This window comes from Hippopotamus amphibius, chromosome 10, assembly GCF_030028045.1.
Source record: "Hippopotamus amphibius kiboko isolate mHipAmp2 chromosome 10, mHipAmp2.hap2, whole genome shotgun sequence".
In the NCBI taxonomy this organism is placed as follows: domain Eukaryota; kingdom Metazoa; phylum Chordata; class Mammalia; order Artiodactyla; family Hippopotamidae; genus Hippopotamus; species Hippopotamus amphibius.
Window position 1 is genome coordinate 48538626 of NC_080195.1, and position 19955 is coordinate 48558580.

At 48.2% G+C, this 19955-nt stretch overlaps 1 protein-coding gene across 2 annotated transcripts in view; it reads right to left on the minus strand.

The window, feature by feature from the left end:
* KALRN (kalirin RhoGEF kinase) overlaps positions 1-17259 on the minus strand; it is a 653746-nt gene extending 636487 nt beyond the window's left edge. For both annotated transcript variants that reach the window (XM_057696217.1, XM_057696216.1), the window contains exon 1: positions 16896-17259. In XM_057696217.1, the coding sequence (XP_057552200.1) occupies positions 16896-16968 (73 nt within the window). In that variant the 5' untranslated portion in view covers positions 16969-17259. The remainder of the gene's footprint in view (positions 1-16895) is intronic.
* Between the last annotated feature and the right edge of the window lie 2696 nt (positions 17260-19955).

The following is a 19955-nucleotide window of genomic DNA, read 5'->3' on the forward strand; positions in this document are numbered from 1 at the left end:
ATACTTGGGATGTTTCAATATACTTTTAAAAAAAACCTAATTTGTTTCCCTCTATCAAAATGTGAGTTCTCGGGAGACTTCCTGCCTTCCAATGCAGGGGGTGCAGGTTCCACCTCTGATTGGGGAGCTAAGATTCCACATGCCTCGCGGCCAAAAAAACAAAACAAAACATAAAACAGAAGCAATACTGTAACAAATTCAATAAAGACTTTAAAAATGGTCCACATCAAAAAATCCTAAAGAAAAAAAATGTGAGTTCTCTGAAGATCTAAAGAATGTGAGGGCAACGAGATGGAGTTCTGGGTAGAAGAAAATACAAAAGAAAGCCAAGACAGCAGCTCAATTACCCAGTGCCTCCTCTTGAGGTGATGTGGCTGGCCTCGGTTTGCACATGCCCTAGGAAACGAAGATTTTGGACTGCTTTCACCATCTTCTCTGGGTGACTCAAAAGAAGAAAAGTTCAAGAACATGAGCTGGCAGGAAAAGTATTACATGAGTCCTCCCCATGCCTTCAGAGAGCTGGCAGGGCAGCTCTGACGGAGCCCTGGTGAGCGCATTCTCTAGGGTAAACGTTTAGACACATCCCGAGTGACAGACGTGGGGTCCAAAGGAACAGGCTGAGGAGTGCAGGCTTTTCAACACAGAGCCAGGAGTCCCATAAACCTGGCCCTTCTTTCAAAAGGTACGAAGGGCCAAAACAGTTTGAAGCTACTGCTGACCATCAGAATGATTCTCCTCAAGGGAATCAGAGCAAGGATGTGGGGTCACCTGTGAGCTCTGGGATCGGGGTCTGACCAAGCATACTAGAGCTGCTCAGACCAAAGGCCTCAGAAGGATGGAACGCCTTCAGAGAACCACGGCATAAGGGTCCTGAGACCACTCACCACATGGTTTCCATCCCTGCTGGCTTTACTGCTGTCGCGTTAGCTCAGAATGCTGAAGATGGAAGATACCTTTGAGACCCCCTAGCTCACCTCCCTCACGGGTCCCAGAGAGGAAAAGCGGTTTACCAACCTCATCAGTCACAACACCGTGCTGCTGATGCCCAGCCCACCGCTCTTTCCACTTGAACCCAACCATCCGGCTCCATCATTTGCCTGCTTCTTTAGTTTTTCTCTGCACCTTCCTGGCCTGCCTGGTTTGCCAGTCTCCCGGTTTCGACCACCTTCACAGGGAATAGATTTCTCATTTTCCCTAGTCAAATGAGAAACACTGCTCATAGATAGCTACTACGGCTACTTGAGTTCCAGAGCCCCAGAGTGAGACAGTATGTAAAACACAAAAGTCTTCCTATATTAAAAGAAGTGGAAGAATTTTGGTTTAAAACAACAGCAAATAAGCAATTTCACTGCAAAAGAAGCAGAGCAATAGCCCTAAGCTGGACTTCATTTTTCTACTTATTTATTATCTATTTCAATTGATCTTATTTAACACATACTTTCTATAGAATACATGTTCATTAAAACCCAGGCTGATGTTAAAGGAATTAGCTTTATTTGGAAAAAGTAAAACTGACTGGAACTGGTCATTTTAGGAAGCTAAAGAGACTCGGAAAGCAGATCCTAGCAAGGTAGGAGGGAACCCAGACCCACCAGAGGCCCCTAACTCAAACGTTAGTCATATTCACCAGATAGAAACACAGGAGTCAGCAGTGCGGCTCTGTAAGTGATGCATCACCACCCATCACCCTCCTAGAGCTGGGAGCTCCTTGCAGACAGAGACCATGCCACGCTCCCCTCTGGACCACAGTGCGTGGGACGGAAGAAGTGCTCACTAAGTGCTTGCCGGAAGAATCACTGCCATGCTCCCATATGCTTACATGCACGTAAACATGTACACGTATGTAGACAGAATCCCAGTGAAGGCAGTCTTAGAAGCCCCATTTCTAAACATTTTTCCCCAAAATTATTGTTTTAACTAGGGTAATGCTGTTTAAAAATACAATGTATTTTTCTCTTTTGCATGTCCTCACATACATTTGACCTCCCCCTCACTCTGTCAGAAGCATCTACTTGCCTCAGCGAAGTTCAGGATAGTTTTAGTAGCAGACAAAGAGAAAGTGTCCATGTTCAGCTGTTGACATCCTGGATGGGATTTTTTTAGTGTGCAGCGTGAATTCTCAACACATCTTGATGTGTGGGAATTAATACATCAAGACCCAAAATGGGGGGACTTGACCACAGAGATCACTTTAAACCGCAGATAAACAGTACTCCAGATGCCACATGAAGGAGATCCTTGCTACAAGAGAAGGGTAAGAAGCCCTCTCCCTCAAGCATCAGGGGAATGTGGCAAACACGCAGTCCAGGAGATCGGACACCAGGGTCTCAGCCTCCTCCGACACAGCACCTCAAGGCCCAACCAGGGTTTGAGGTGAAGGGGGCAGCTTCAGAATATAACACCTCAACAGGTGTGAAGTCACCTGAGGACCCTAAAGTCACTCCCGAGGAGGCTGCAGGCCTCTAGGACAACAGCTGCCATTCAGTCCCACACCCTGATGCACTTGGTGCAGAGGTGACGGGGTGAAAACACAGCACTGGCCAAGTGGGTATCTAGGTAGGCGAGCCAGGCGGAGAGGTTCTGTCTTTTCACAGTTGGCACTGAGTGAGCTGGGGATCCACATATTCCTTCACTCCCTGATGACGGTACTCAGAGATGCTCAGAGAGCCTGGGGTCAGGACTAGGAGGCTGCCACGTGCAGAGACTTTGACCCCACAGGCAAATAGTCAAGACATGAACGTTAGTGCTGGGTATCAGCACGACAGCCCAGAAAGCAAGACACCAGCACAGGGATCAGAGCAGAGCAGCCCAGCCCCCATGAAGCAGAGGCCAGGGGAGTCCGGCCATCACCCCACGGCGCCAGGCACCCCTCCCCTGCCCCCGCCACTACCACCGCAAGTTCACAGGCACACCTCTACACACCCAGACCCGGAGAAGTGGGAGAACAGAATAAAATCCAAGTGAATGAGAAATTTACCTGAAAGAAACAGTCATCCAAAAAGACTGATCCGGGGGGGAAAAAAAGCCCACACATGACATACTATAAAGTAGCCAAGCTGGGATGGAGGGAGATTAGCTCCACATTAGAAAATTTTAAAAACTACATTTTCTTTGCACGTATGGGTGATAAGGAGTGTGCAACTAGCTGCAGAGTCACCGATCAGAAAGAAACCCACAGCCGTCCTGGGCAGTTAGAGGAACCACTTTTCCACTCTCACACATGTCTCTTTACCAAAAGCAAATGGAACATATCATGAAATGTTTCACTCCAACTCTAGTGCTGCCAGTTTCCTACCAGACATGAAAAAATGTACAGTCCTCAAAGGCGGTATGGCTGTCACTCCCATTCAAGTCCCCTAGCTCAGCTTTCAACTACCTCAAAACCAAGGGAGACCCCAGAGAAAGGCAGCAAACAAAAACCCTTTTCACTGAGTCAGCAATTTTATTTGTCCGCAGCATTCTCCTTCTATTAGCTCACTTTATCTCATACTACGCCTGTGATGTATGGCAGGGCAAGTATGTGTACCCCTCTTCAGATGAGGAAAGACAGGTCCCATCTGTAAAAACAGACATTTTAACTGGCTTGGCCAAGTCACAGAGATAATTAGTGGTGGGCAGAATTGGAAACCGAGGTCTCCCAAATCACATCCTTGAATTCTTCTAGCCAAACACAGACTCTGGCTTTTGCACACACAACCTAAAGCACTTCCATACCTGTGGTATTGGAATTAACTTTCACTCAAACCCACAAAACATATGTAGCTTTTTTTTGGCTAATTGTGTCTGCAAATCTGGCTCCTAAGTCACTTAAAGGCATACAGAAAAAGAAGCCAAGAATGGGCTCTACCGTTTACTTAAATGTCATTAATAAAAGCATCTGTAAACACTGCACAGAAAGTTAGCCTCCAGAGAACAGGACTGGCTGTTCTCCCCCCCTCCTGAGGATAAAAGCAGAAGAAACATCCTGATTCTACAGTTGTCCCACAGTCAACTATGAAAAGGATCAAATAATGGGTGACACTTCTTGCTACTCTCTGTGCCAAATAATGTCCCAGGACAAACACCGGCCCTCAGAAAAGCTGGGTTATAAATGCCCATCATTAAGAGAATGGTAAATAAAATGCGGCACATCCACACACCAAAACGTAACACAACTCTTCAAACAAACGAGGAGAACATATGCACTGACATGGAAAAATGTCCATGATTGTAAAGTGATAAAAACAAATTGCAGAATAGCAGGTATAGTATGATTCTCTTTTTTTTGTTAAAATATGAAAAAAAGCTATTTCTTACAACAGTAAGTGGCAATGCCTTTACCCCTCCAGACAACCAACAGATCCTCTGTCTTCTTACGTTACCCCATGTAAAGGGTATTGGCTTGTGAATGACTCATGTTGCTCAATAGATACGTGTCTTCTGATACATCATACATTTAAATTAACTGGGGAAAATGGTTTCATTTAGGAAAAAGCCTAAATGTCTAAATAAATGTTCTATGAAAGTACACCGAAAATCAAATCAATCTAAATGAAACTTTGTTTACCACTTACTTAAATTATCTTTTAGCTTATAGACAATAAACACATATTAAATGAATCAATGAATGATTGAAATTCCCTTTCTGATTGACTTCCAATTAGCCATTTTTTCTATGCCAGTCTCCCCCTAACCCAACAAGACCATGAACTCTTCAGGGACAAGGACCATTTATTATCCATCTTCAACAGCCCCCTTAGTATCCAGCATAACACTAGGCACATTGCAGACACGTAGTCAGTATTGATTAGTTGATCCATTTGAATGTTTGAACTTCCCTCTGCGGATTTTTGCAAAAGAAGGGTACTTCTTTAGTTTTCCAGTGCCTATGGAATATTTGTAAACAAGCAATAAACAGGATTCCCCTCTAATTAATCCAGAATAAACAAGAGTTGTTCGCTACATTTCACAGTAAATATTGATTTCATAGGTCTTTTTGTTTAAGGTAGAATTGCCTGTCCACAAAAAAAAAAAAAAAATTCACTTCCTTAGCATAACATTTCACTGTAAAACTCCCAAATGACCTACACAGCAATAAATAGCTCTTTAAAAAAAAATCAAGCCAACAAATACCAATCAAGCAAGTATCTGCAAGGCACTAAACTGAGTGTTGAGAAGAAGACAGGTAAGTCCAAAAGAAAAGGTACAGCCTACTTGGTAAACGAGACATGACCATTTTCCAAGGCAGGGCTTCCAAAGTGTCTTGGAGTCATCAATGCTGAGTAAAATTCTGGAAAGAGACTAGTGTCCAAACATGTCTGGTGCACACCTCACCTCCACTTTGGACATCTCATCCAAGCACCAAACAAGGACTCAAGAATCCTGTTTTCAACTCTACTCCAGAGGCTCCAGGGCTGAGCAAGATGCAGAAGTCTGCACACCTAGCCCACCCTGAGCTCAACTGGACAGATCATTTTTTTAATGCAATTCTCACTTATTCTCCAGAGAATGGATCCAATCCATCTCCTCTCTTCATAGGATCTCAGCACCCCTCAGTCCTTCAGATGACCTTGGCTCCCAATCACATAGAAGACTGAGGTCAGTCTTCTTTATTTATTTATTTTTGTTTGTTTGTTTTTTTGGCACATGGGCTTAGTTGCTCCGTGGCATGTGGGATCTTCCTGGAGCAGGGATCGAACCTGTGTCCCCTGCACTGGCAGGCAGATTCTTAACCACTGCGCCACCTAGGAAGCCCGAGGTCAGTCTTCTTAATGAGCTTAACAGGGCTCTATCACCTGACCCGTATACCTGACCTGAACACCACCTGGTCTTTTCCCATAGCCACAGAGGAAGAATTGTCCCTCCGTGCCAGAGATAACCTCTTTGCCTGGGAAGCTCATCCTCTTCTGACTTCTGAAGAAGCTAGTGCCCACTGTGGCACCCCACCCCTGCACATACCACCTTCTATCACCTTCAGTGTCTACCACTATCTCCTCCTGTGATTTTTTCAAGCACTCAAAGATTTTTCTCTCTCTTAAAAACAAAACAAAACAAAACTTCACTGGACCTGATAACCTTTAAAAAAATTTTACTGAAGTATAATTTGCATGCATAAAATTGCACCTAAGTGGGGCTTCCTAGGTGGCGCAGTGGTTAAGAATCCGCCTGCCAATGCAGAGGTCACGGGTTCGATCCCAGCTCCAGGAAGATCCCACATGCCACGGAGCAACTAAGCCCGTGTGCCAAAAAAAAAAAAAAAAAAAAAAAAAAAAAATTGCACCTAAGTCTACAACTCACTGAAAGTTCACAAACAGATCACACCTATGATCAAGAAACAGAAGACTACCAGGACTCTCAAAATACCCCTTCAACAGCCATGCAGGTGAGGCTGCTGATCTTTCCTCTGTGTTCTCAATGTAGAACATGCAACTCTTTGTGTGTCAGGCAACCAAAGATGGTTTCTAACTTGCTGGTGTCGCCCCAGTGCTTGGCACTTATTAGGTTCACAGCTGCTGTCTGACACTTGAATGAATAAATGCAAGCATGAATGAAGAGATCCACTCACTGAAATCTAGCGTTCGCCAAAACTGATCAATCTTTGTCCAGTTCTCATCAAAAGTAATCATGATATTTAGCTGTCAGAACTCAATGGTTAGGATCATGAAGAATGACTGGAAAATTATACTGTTCCAATAGTTGGTTAAGCGTTTTCTTTATATCCAAGTATTTGAGCCTGTTATATGCCAATGGACTGGGGTACAGAGAAGAGACAACACCTTGCGCCCACTCTACAAATTAAAGCTGTGACATCACTCCCAATGGCACTCTGTTCTTCCACGGCCACAGACTCAACATGGAGTCCTGCCAGTCTTTTCTCCCAACTGCTCCTGGAGATACTCCTTCCTCTCCCCACAATCTCCTTTCCAGGAGAATAAGAAGTCAGAGACAGGAATCCCCCAGGAGCCCCAGACCCCTCCCCCAGCCCCCTTTTGTCACATCCAATTAACCATCTGCCAGTCTCCTGGGTCTCCCTCTAGGCCCACTGTCCAGCTGCCAACTGAATGCTGTGTTTCCCCACCCCCATTCCCCATAGATGCCCATTGTCCTTGGGCTGCAGGGTAAGAGTATAAAAAGGCAGGGGGTATAGCCACATTCCCAGTCCCGTCTGCCATGCCCTGCAATAACTCTAACTGCAAGCTTAAAAATCATGTCCCTAGCTAACTACCCACAAGGAAGGAAGAGAGGGAGGGAGGGAGGAAAGAAGGAAGGACGTGAGGGAAGAAGGATGGGGGGAGGAGGAAGGGAGGGAGGAAAGATGGGGAGGGTGTTGGAGGGGAGGGGACAGGAGGAAGCAAGCTACTGAAGCATCATTTTCATGATTTGGAAAATCTAACTAGTAATATGATTATACATAATATAGTAATATAGTTTTACTAGTAATATTATATATATAGCCATATTCTATTACTAGTAATATAATCCCATTTCTAGTGCTATTTGCAATATGAATATAACTATCACAACCTATATCTACTAAATCAAGCAATCCTGATCAGTAAGGACTTTTTTTTTAATCTATTTTACACATGAGGAAACTGAAGCCCAGCGAGGCTGTACCCTGCACAAGATCACACAGCTATAGCAAGTTCCTGTTCCAAGACTATATGATTCTGAAACTGAGCGACACCTAAGGAAACAGCCACCTCCTCCTACTCTAGGAAATACAAACTCAGTCCCCCAAAGCCCACCTTTTGGGGAGAGTAGCCCCTGGATTCCTACTCCCACCCCTAGAGAGCCATGTAAGACACCCCACTTGATGACCGTTCTTGGGTTTGCCCCTAAAATGAGAGCTGAAGGGAGTGCTTTGGGGCCAAAGGAACGGGTGTGCTTATTGGCATCTCTCCGCTGGTGTGAAGGGTTCCTCTTCATGGAGAAGAATGGGCAGGAGGCTCCTGCATGACGCCTGGTCTGCTTCCTCTTTCTTCTAGAACCTCTAGAGGCATTAAGGAAACCGAAAATGCAAGAGCAAGTCTATGCCTGACAGAGACAGCACCCGATGGCCAGCCACGGACCCCTCCTCAGGAGGCTGCCCCTACACCTTCCTGCCTGAGTCCTCCTCCTCTGTCCTCCCCTCCCTCACTCTCCACCCCCTCACCCCCGCAACCTGCCTTTCTGACTCACACTCTGTACGCAGTGATTCCACAGACCCCTCCACAGCCTGGAGCAAATCCTACCTCAGCCTGCTAAAGGAAGCACTTCTAAAAGGATCGCTATTTTGGGATCTCCCAGCCTTGCTTTCTAGCTTCTCTGCCCAAGGGGCCTTCTAGAGCCACACCAACCCAGCCCACCCATTTCACAGCTGTCCTCAGCCGGCGCTATCCGCCCAAGCCCCTGCGACTGCCAGCCAGCCGATGCTCTCCGTGCTAGGGTGTTGACCTACTATGCTACTGAAGTCTGCCTTCCCCCAGTCTCCGCCTCTGGCCCAAGACTCACCTCCCCCCACCCCCACCCCCAAGCCAACCTTGAGATCCACCCCTGCAGGCTCATCCAGGATCTTCTTCCTTCAATTGCTCCTCTTTTCTAAATATCCATTCCCTTCCCCAAGCCTGCCTCTCCCTCCTCCCCATCCCTAGGTATTCACAGATCTTCCCTACCTAAAAAAATCCTCCCCTCAACTCTGCTACCCTTCTCCAACTACCTTATTATTTTTAACCTTCCCTTCACAGCCAAACCTTTCCAAAGAATCATCTATATGCACTCCCACCACTTCCTCTCCATCCACTCACTCCCCATTCCCCTTGAAATGTGAATTCCACCTCCCATACACAAGTGAAACTGTTATTTCAAAGGTTACCAGTGAACTCCCTGTTTCCAGAACCCACAGAGTTTGCTCGGTCTCCCTCTCCCTCCACCTCTCTGCAGCATTAGACCCTGTTGATGACCAGACTGTTTCCAAGCCTTGCTCTCTCCTGATTCTCCTCCAGCTCTTCACTTGAGTCTACAGCCCTGTCCTTGGCCCTCTGCCCTTAAGTCTGTATATGCTTTTCATTTATTATCTCATCTATTCTGATAGCTCCAGCCACAACTTCTTACGGATATCTCCCAAATCTGTATTTCCGTCCCTGGCCTTCCTCCAAAGCTCCAGACTCCCTCCGTTATCTGCCTACTGAATCAACACCTCCCTAAGCTATTTCACTGACACCTGAAAAGCAACATGTCCCAAAGTAAATTCCTGAATCCTCCCTCTCCTCCTGCCTCCCCACAGCTGCTCCTTCTCTTCCTTAACTCCTAATTTTCATTTAGGGTACTTCCATCCTCCACAGTCACCCAGCTCTAAGATTTGGAGTAATCTTTGAGCCCTGCCTCTTTCTGAACACCTCTACATTCAAGTTACCAAGTCCTATAGATGCTACATCCACGAGCTCCCTCATATCCATCCCTTCCTCCCCATTTCCACTGTACTGTCTCAAGCTCAGGCCCTCCTAACCTATCACTGTGGTCTCCCAATCCAACGCTGGCTAGCAATTCCTCTCCCATTCCAACAGACCCTGTGCAGGGCTGCCACAGTTATCTTCCTGATCATGCCACCACCCCATCCAGACACTTTTAGTGGCTCCTGAAAGCAAACTGCAGAAAGACCAAACTCCTTGGCCTGCCATTCAAAGCCCTTGGTTATCTAGGAGTCCAGTAAATGTTTAATACATGAAGCAATCAATCAACTTGGTCCCCACCCCCTTCTGACTTTTATCTCCCATGAGTCTTCCACCTGAATCCTCTAAGTCACACAAACTGGACCACTTACTGCCCCCAAATATGTCATGGATGGTCACACCTTTTTCTAACACTGTCCCAACACTTCCTGTCTTCCCCATCCAAATCCTACCCAGTCTTCAAGTCTCAACTCAAGAAGTAACTACTTCCTTGAGAACACAGTTCACTGGCCACTTTTCACTCTCCTTGTTTATCCCTGGAATCTGTGTTTTCTAGCTAATATCCAGCTCCCTTCTAATAACGCCATGGGACAGAAGAGGAGTAGACAAAGCTAATTCTCCAACAGTTTCTTCTTTACTTCCCTGTATAAATTCCTCTGTCCTCCCAGCTAATTCTTTCTGTTCCCTCACTCTTCAGCAGACACGATTTCAAGCAGCTCTATTGATCCAACAGCCCTGTGGCTGTCATCATTTCCTAGTTATTTTGCTGCCAGTCATTCACACTCAAAGGAGTGGCAGGAGGAATCTGAACTGCACACAGACAGAGAAGCAGCAGAAAGGGACTGATTCATTGCACCCACCTGAGGCTTAGCGGGAGGAGGAACCCCTCCCCCCCACTGGGCTCCTCCAGACGGCATGGGGCCATGTGGCCCAGGGCCTGGGGGACTGGCATCCTTATACTTTTGTGGAGGAGAAGAGAACAGGAGTGCCCTGATCTGTTGTAAGGAGGGTGGCCCATCCAGTCCCCTTGGGAAACCAAATTGAGAAGGATTGGAAAAGGTCCCACGAAGGTCAGATTAAATAAGATAATACTTGTCAGAAGAGGTACTTAGAGTAAAAGAATGTTCTTTTTGGAAGGAACCATCTACATATATTTGGATAGAATTGTACAACTTCTAAAGACCTTTCACATACAGTATCTTATTTGAGTCTCTCAACTGCCCTTTAAGGAAACTGGGGAGGGGGGCATTATCCTCGCCTTACACAGATGTTATTCACTTGCCCAAGTCATGCAGATAAGTATGGAGCAAAGGAGAGGGTTCACCTCCTGCTCTCCTGCCTGACCTCCTTGGCCTCTTTCACAGGCTTTTTCTCCCTTTCCCACCCCTTAAATTCACGTGCTCCCTGGGGTGGGTATTGTAATTATATTCATTTTCCTCCCGCTCTACATTCTTTCTTGCAATGGTTTTATACACTCCCAGAGCACAGTACATGGCTGCACGAGGCAGTCGATCATATATGTCAAACAAATGATTAAATAAATGAATGAATGAAAAAGAGCTGAGGCCCAGACTCCAGCCTTCTGATTTCACCCAGATTTTTTTCACTTCTCACCTAATTTCTTTCTGTAGCTTCAGTTTATCCCAAAACCTCTTCCATCCCCAAGGGATTATCAAATACAATTGGACAGAATATGCCAGTAATTGAGTTACTGATGATTGGTGGCACAAGGATAAAGCAAAGCCTCCCAAATATTATGGAGGTGTGCCTAGATGTTTTTGATATGTTACAAAATATGTTAATGTAGAAACAGCCTATATAAATACAGTATTAGAAATATTAACAACACTCCCTCTTCAGAACAACAAGGTCCTCTCAATACTGTCACATGTTCTTAGGAAATGGCGTGACCAAAACCCAAATCATGATGGGTAGAAGTGGAGGACAATCAAGAAGGAATGTTAAATACTGAATTAAGCATCATGTTTACATTCTGGAGCATCAAACACAACATCAAAAAGAGATGTTTTCCTTTGCTGCAGAAGAGAGCTCAGGAGGTAAAAGACTCCACCCCTTTCAGGTGCCTGGCAATGCCCAGACAGGGTGGTGATATTTACTCAAAAAACTGCACACCAACATAGGTTTTTATTCCAGGTGAGAGCTGGACCTGACAATGTCCCGTTCTCTGTCTAGGTGGGATGGGGTTTTTATCTGAGAGAAGAATTTAAAGAGTTGTACACTGAATACCAATATATCACCACCTAGATTCAGCAACTGCTTATGCTCTGTTGTGTTTGCTTTATCTACACTGGGGGGAGATGGTTTGTTTTGGTTTGGTTTTGGTGAATCGCAAGCTTTTAAAAAGATCTTTTAAAGAACAAATCATTTCATTGTATGAAAAGGCTAAAAACAATACAATACCTCTGATGAAGTGAGAAAATGAGTCTAGACAAGTGAGTGTTTTAGGAATTCAGAGGACAGAGTTGGTCTTGTGAGCTGTGAAAGCTTCCAGAAAAATGTGGTACTCAAGTCTTGACGAATGCGTTGCATTCACAGAGTAGGGGTGCAGGGTGGATGATTTAAAGGGAACATGAGTCAAAGTGCTCTTGGATGGTGAGAAGAGCAGCCTGGCTAGAGCTGAGGCGTGAACAACAGACTTGACCCTGAAGGCACTAAAAAGTTACTGTAGGTTCATACACCAGGTGTGATGAAAGTAGTGCCATCTACTTTAGGAAGTGCAACCTGCCTGCAGATGCCAATTTGGAGTGGGGATGAGAGAGCCGATTCCAAGGGCCAAGAATAAAGGCTACTAAAGGGATCCATGGGCACCATAATGGGTCTCCTGGCCTAGGGCAGAGGCCCTGAGGATGAACAGCATGGGCTCACTAGGAAAGATAACTCAATAGAGTTTGTTAGAAGAGAGAGATTCCTCAAAAGACAACACCAAAGTGTTAAATACCATGGTTAGGAAAGGGAAAGTGCCACTCACAGGATTAAGGAAGACAAGAAGAGAAGCTAGCTTAGGGGCTTGGAAAGACAGAGCTGAGTTTGAGGCTGACCAAAGTCCAAGTAACAGCAAACAGTCCAGTTAAAAATGTTTGGACTCACATGACCAAAGCTCAAGAGAAAGATAGAAGCTATCTCCCCATCAATCTCATTAAATTTATCCTCTGAATTTTCTTCTTTGAGTCTTATAGAAAAAGATTTCTCCTCTGCTCACCAAAGTCAAGATTTTACTTTTGCTAGGGAACCTCCTCCTGTCTCACCAGCTCAGGGATCTAACTCAACCATCAATCTAGCATCCCCATTTCTTACTGCCCACAAGCTCCCTCCCTTCCACATCCAGAGTCCTGACTCTCCGACAAAAAAATGAAAACTCCTTTTCTTGATACTAACATGCTGTCTGACTTGAACCCAAACTCTTTCCTTTCACTGGTAAACTCACCCCCCAAATCCCTACTCTGAATGCTTCTTCTAATACTCTGCTCCCAAGAGCTCACAATGGCCTTCTTTTTATCACATCCAGTGACACTTAGCCCGTGCTCCTCTTGTTCAACCTGTCTGCAGCCTGTCATCACATCAGAACCCACGCTGACTCCCTGGGGTCTCCAAGATCAAGTATCCTTTGCTGCCACTTCCTAAATAAGGGTTTCTCCCCCAAATTCTAACTTTAGCCCTCTCCTTTTCCCTTCACCCCCTCCCTCTGAGAGCTGATGCATTCACAAAGCTTCAGCTGCAGTGTGCCTTGATGCAGGAGGCTTCCAAGGCCATGCTGCCTGCCAGCCCTAACCTCCTGCCTGGGCTCCTGTCTGGAGTCGCATATCTTCCACAAACCAGCTCCACCTGGATGCTCCTCAATCACCTCTAAATTCTCCACATCCAAAGCTAACAGCATTATCTGCCCTGCAAAACCAGCGCCTGTCCTCAACCAGAGTGCATCAGTGAGGACACTGTTGGTCCTCTATGCTTTCAATCCAGCTACCCCCATTTTCTCATGGGCTTAATTTTCTATCCCCTCTACAACAAGTTTGTCAACAAATACCCACACTTCTGCCTTTGACAATGTCTCTCAGAGTGGCCCCTGAGTCCCCATCCTTTCTGCCACCAACCCAGACCAAGCCCCTCTCCCTCAGTTTCGGATCACTTTTGCATTTGGATTCTCTCTCTTCTCCACTTCATCCATCACATGACCCCCAGATGAACCTTCCTAAATGCCACTTTCTTCCGGATGTGCCCTTGCTCAAGAACTTAAAGTGACTCCCTACCAACCCTGAATCAGATCCAGTCTCCTCTCTTGGGCTTCCCCCTACCTGGTCTTGCCCTGCTTCCCATTCCTCCCTAGGCTACACCTGCCACTGGGTCTTCTGGGATCCTCAGAGTCAATGCCTCAGCCTCCTGGAGCTTTCGCCCATGGCTGTCTTCCCACCCTTCATCTCCACTTCAAGGGCTACCCTCAATTCCACTCCTCTGTAGTTCTGCCAACTTTTTATCTTATAGCACCATAATGTTCAGCAATTAAGTAAACCCCAACTGAGCAGTAATTGTCAATCTTCTTTTAAAAGCTCTTGGAGGGTAAAGACCACTTGGAGTATTTCTTCTGTATCCCACAGCACCCTGGACAGCAGAAGGCTCCTAGTTGGAGCTAAAAAGTCCTTGTTGGTTTTCTATTCCAACTGACCTCTATACCCACTGGCTTCTATTCCCAGTTCTCAGCTCCCCTCCCCTCCATATTCCCTTCCTCTGCCTCATATCATAATCAATAAAATTATTGTGACACACTTTCCCAGGCTTGCATCAGAGAATTCCCAGAAAGACAACATAGGATACACCAATCTTTAAGATATAGGGATGTGGGAGTGTGTTTCTGTCTGTCTGTCCCTGAACACGTACGGATGTAGGATTTAAGGAATGTAGCTTAATCAGTGGTCAAAAGAACTGAAATACCAAAATACTCAGAAGAGGACAAGTAAGGAACCAAATTGACAGAATTATTCGAAACATGCCTAAATAGACACACAGTATGCCAGGGTTTTGACAAAGCTATTGCCAGTCTGGTCTTTGTGTGTGCCAAATTTTCCACCAGAAAGTAGGGGGTAACCCTGGTACTAGGGACTTTGCAAATGTGTTTAAAGCTTTCTCAGTTGTTCCACTACATAAATTTATAATTTGCCCAGCCTATCAGGTATAGTGCTATGTTCCATAGAGATGGGGAATCAGAAGGGAGACGGTTAAGAAATATGGCCTTTTCCAGGTTTAAGAATCCCCAGCAAAAGCCCAGGCTAAAGACTAGTAGGGGGTAATATCTGGAAACAGAGCACAGAGGGCCACTCAGGGTGGGTGGTGGTCCTAGATCCTACCACAGGCAGCCTGCACCCCCTCTTACAACCTGTCACAGGTCAGCAGTCATTTCCAGCCTTATGCGTTGAAGATTTCACCCTTCTCTGATTTGAAGTGCCCCCCCACCCATCCCTCAACAAGGCTGCCCAAGAAGGAAGGTGAATATCTCCAACAGGATTCCATAGGAGACAGACCCCATCTGCTATTTACTCTGTGATTTGAGCCAGGGGAGACAATGTAAGCCCCATGTTGTGCTTTGAAAGGCCCTGGGAAAAGTAACACATTGGACCATTATAGGCCATTAACACCATTAACACCCTGTGAATTCATTCCTCAGAAATTAGTACTCCTCCAGAAACTGAGATCTGCTCCAAGGGCCTGGGGCAGAGAATGGACAGGAACTAGTGTTTGGATGGTAGAAAAGGGGAAGCAGGAATGGGTGTCAAAAGATAAAAGTGGGTCCAGAAAGGAAAGGTGGGAAAGCTCACACTTCAAGAGTTTTCCCCAGAGCTAAGAATAGACAGACTTTTGTGCCAGATGGGGGGGGGGGGGGGGGGGGGGGCTATCAGGAAGATGTCCTGCTGAATGTTTCCAGGTATCACTTAGCCCCCAGAACCTCTCCCCTAGATTATAAACTCAGGTTATAAACTCAGATCAAGCACCTCTTTAGAATTCAGGCTTTGGGGGGGGGGGGGGGGGGGTTGGGGGGGGTGTGCGAGAGAGAGAGAGAAAGAGAGAGAGAGAGAAAGAGAGAGAGAGAGAGAGAGATGAAGAAGATGTATATTAAAATCCTCATCTGGGGAAAAGGAAGGAGAGAGGCAAGGCTGTGCCCTGAGAGGCAGGATAGGATAACAGGGACTCCCTCTGCTTTCTCTAGGCCGTGGCATCAGCTCCTATCCTCCAGCTCTTTCCTCTTCAGACCAACTAGAAAATAAACATAGGGGCCGACCAAGTCTTGACTTCTAAAGCCACAAGTCCCCCCAACAAAACACCCCACCCCTTGCCTGAGATGACCTCCAGGGCAAGGCAAAGTGGTTAGGAAACAAATGGGTGTGCAGGGAGTCTTCAGAGCTAACCTGCTTCCTGACCCCACCAGCTCAGGTCCTCCAATTCAATTTACAGAAAGAGGGAGAGATGCCCAGGGTCCCCATAATTTACTGCAATCTTCGGGACAAAGATTCCAGACAAAATGGTTCCAAACATGGAAGATGGGGATCCCTACCTACCGAGGTGGCGGAAGCCACAGGTAAAGAGGAGATGGAGAAATCCTGGTCAACAGAGAAACAGGGCCACAGGTGGTGGGAGATGAGGGTGGTCGGTGTCTGCTCCAGGAAAGGGGCTGTGTAGCCAAGGAATGTGAGGAGCTACAGACCTGGGGGCTGGGAGGGGGCAGGGCCCGAAAACAGCCGCGGAGACAGATCTGGAGGGGCTGTGCACACCACAGGCCAGCAAACGTTCAGTGGGTGTGTGTGAGGGGGACGCTAACTCACACTTCCAGCAAGGAGCGATGCTTATGAAAAGCTCCTCCGTCCCCAGAACTGGCGAAGAGGAGGACAAGGAGGAGGTCCCAGGCGCCCACCGCCCCCCAAGCCGGGTCTGCCTCTCAAGTCTGAGACGCTGGCTCCCCACACGCACCAGCGCGACCGTCCTCGGTCCGCCCCGCTCCCGACTGTCCGTCTGCAGCCTGCGCGCCTCCGGTCCCCACCGTCCCCCTGGCACCTCGGGGCCCGGGGCCGCCGGCAGGGGAAGGGGTGCCGGCCCGGGGCGGCGGGAGCCCGGCTGACAGGCGCAGGGGGGATGGGGGAGCGCGGGAGGGGCGGGCGACACGCTGCAAAGTGATCCAACATCGCCCCATCCCCGCGCTCCGGGAGAGGGCGGCCCGAGGGGACCGCCTCCCGCCGCCCCAGCACGGACTCCCGCAAGTGGGGTGAAGGCCGAGGGGCGCCGAGCTCCCAGCCCCCACCGCTCCCCAAAATGCAGCCAGCACTGCCGTAACGACGGGGACCTCGGCAACTCCGGCCCGACGACGAGGGGGACTGCCTCCCACACGCACACCCCAGCCACAGCCCTCCTTCCCCAAACTTGCCCGACACGCCGCCCGCGGGGCAGCAGCCCCCTCCGCGGCCCCCCGCGCCCCGCCCAGCTTACCTGTCCGGAAAAAGGCATCCACGTCCGAGTCGGCGGCTCCCCCTTCCTCCGCTGCCCCCTCCGGGGGGTTCATGACTGGGGGAGGGCGTGCGCGGGCAGCGGGCGCCGGCGAAGCCTGGGGCCGGGGGCGGCTGGGCGCGCTGCGGGCGGAGGGCGCGCGGCGCAGCGGACGCCGGGCTGGAGGGCGGCCGGGGCGGCGGGGCCGGGGCGGAGGACGCCGAGGCTGCCTCAGGCGGAGGCGCGCGGCGGGCTGGGGGCGCGTGCCGCCCGCTCCCCCATGGCCCCCTCCCCGGGGCGCTGGCCGCCTGCGGTGTGGCAGGGCCGGGGTCCTAGCCGCCCGGGCGCCCGCTCTCCCTCAGCGGCGGCCGCCGGCGCTCCCGCTCGCCCGTCCGCCTGTCTCTATTGTTCAGCCCCGCTCGGCTCTGCTCTTTATTTTTCCTCCTCCCTCCCACCCTCCTGTCTCCCTACCTCCTCCCTCGCTCGCTCGCCCGCCCGCCCGCTCGCTCGCTCTCAGCCTCCCTCCCTCTTTCGCTCGCTCGCTCGCTCTCGGGCTCCCCCTCTGGCTCCCGCCGTCGCCGCCGCCGCGCAGCTCCTCCCCCGGCGCCCGCTCCTCCGTCCCGGCCAACAATGACCCCGGGCAGCGCCGAGCTCCGCGGTCGCTCGGGCCCGGGCCGGGGGCTCCCCGCGGGCAGCGCGGACGCCCCCCTCCCCGCCTCCCCGCGCCGGCCCCTCCCGGAGCCAAGCCCGGCCCCGAGCTATTGTTCGCGGCCGCACTGGGCCGGCTTCCTGAGCCCGGCAGGAAAAGCCCCGGCGGAGGCGGTGGCGGGCAGGGGGCGGGGCCGCCGGGCGAGTCCCGGGCACCGGGCGCACGCCGCGCTCGCCCCGGGGGCCCCGCCGCCTCAGCCCCGCGCCTCGCGCGGTCCGGGCTCCGGGCCCGGCGGCCGTCTCCTGCACCCCGCCCCGCTCCCAGGTGTGTGACCCCCACCGGAGCTGCCTGTCCCTGCAGGCTGGACGTCTTCCCTCTCCTTCCCGGCAAGCCCTCTCCCGTCTCCTTCACCTCCTGAGCCTTTCGCCTTTTCCTCACCAACTCTCCTTAGTTCCTTTCTTTTTTAGCTCTTCTCTTCCTTTTTCCCCTTTTCAGCGCCCCTTTCAACATCGCCGCCTGTCTCTGTGAGTCTTTGTCCAGTTCATTCCTCTTGCGATGTGTCCCTGCCTATCTTTCCCTCCCGTGACTCTCTTCTGTCTCTCATCTGTCCCTGTCCTGCCTGGATACTTGGCCCGTATCTCAGCGCTCCTCTTGGACAGCTGTCAGAACTCCCTAATCCCTGGGGCCTTCGCTGTTTTGTTCTTCTCCCTCGTGTGAATGGAGAGATCCAGTTGGCCAGGAGAAAGGAGGTGTTACAGCAAGCTGAATTTCAATTAAAGTGGGGAGAGGGGCCGGGGAGGAATGGGGAAGACCTCAAAAAAGAAAGCAGATGCTGTATGGGGTAATTAATGCAGTGATTGTATTGTGCCAATTGGTTTTTAAGCAATAATTAAACAATAATTAGCCAGTATTCTGTTTATAGTCCTAGTGACTGCAAAGCTTACAAAACAGAGGCTCTTTAGACCTGAGTACTTAATGTGGTGTGTTGGGGGCTGTTGTTGCTGCCTCAGCCAGACAGATGGAGAGGCTGTGGCCTGACCTAATGTGTTAAAACACACCTAGTAGGAAAACCAGGTCCTAGTGTAAAATTGATGGCCTGCTGCCCACCAGCCGGAATCTCCTGGATCTGTATTTGCTGACAACCTACTTGGTTCCATCTCTCTCCAGGTTAAAGCACCTGGAACCTTTCCAGATCTATTAACCAGCTAACTCTAACAGCAAATAGGATTAATTAAATATGTTCTTAGTGAACCCTTTCTGGTTCCCTGTACTTCTTACTTTCTTTACTGAATGTCACTTTTTTTTTTTCATCCATTGAAAAAAACAAGTACAGCTGCTGGTCTCCAATCTTGGGTACATTTATCAGACCCCATTTCTTAAAAATCATTTATAGAGTAAATAAGTTCATTGCCATGAGATCTAATTCATATGGGCCTAATAGCTTGAACTGCCTTAAAGCAGCCAGCGGCCCCCTTTCTTACCACCTTCCCTGACAATAAAAGTACCTCTCATTTGCCTTTTCTAAATTTTGCTTTCTTCCCCTTTACCCTGAGCCAAACCCCTGGCCTGCACTCCCACACATGCACATGGTGGCAGGGCTGCTATTAACTGGCACCATTGTGCAGACAGAGAACCAGAGGCCTGGCAAGAGCATTAGCTCATCCCAAATTCAGACAAAACATTACATGTTTAGAGAAAGGTTCATATCAAATTTTCAAAAGATGTGGACCAGAATAGGAGAAAACCTTATGTAATGACAGATTTTTCTGAGAGGAAATTTGGCAATTTCTATTAAGATTTTAAATGTTCATAGCTATATTAATATCAGACAAAGATTTCAGAGCAAAAGCTGTTACTAGAGCTAAAGAGGGACATTTCAATTCATCAGTGTACCTAGGAGAGTTTCAAAATATATGAAGCAAAATTGACAGAACAAAATAAGAAGAAATAGACAAATTCAAAAGTATAGTCAGGGATTTTAACATCTGTCTTGCACAATAAATGATAAGGAAACAGATCATCAGTAAGGATATGGAAGACTTGAACAATGCTATCAACCAACTTGCCTGTTATAGAATATTCCACTCAATAACAACAAATATATATTTTTTCAAGTGCACGGGTATCAACTGCACAAGATAAACTATATGCTAAGCCATAAAACAAGTTTTGATAAATGTAAGAGGATTAACACCATGCAAACTGATATGCAAATTATACCTCAGTAGTTTTTTAAAAAATCGTACAATGTTCTCTGAGCGCAATGAATTAAACTAGAAATTAACAACAAATATATGAAAAAATCCCCCAAATATTTGAAAACTAAATACTTCTAAATAACCCATGATCAACTAAGAACTCAATGGAGACATTAGAAAGAATTTTTAACTGAATAAAGATGAAAAAATCATATA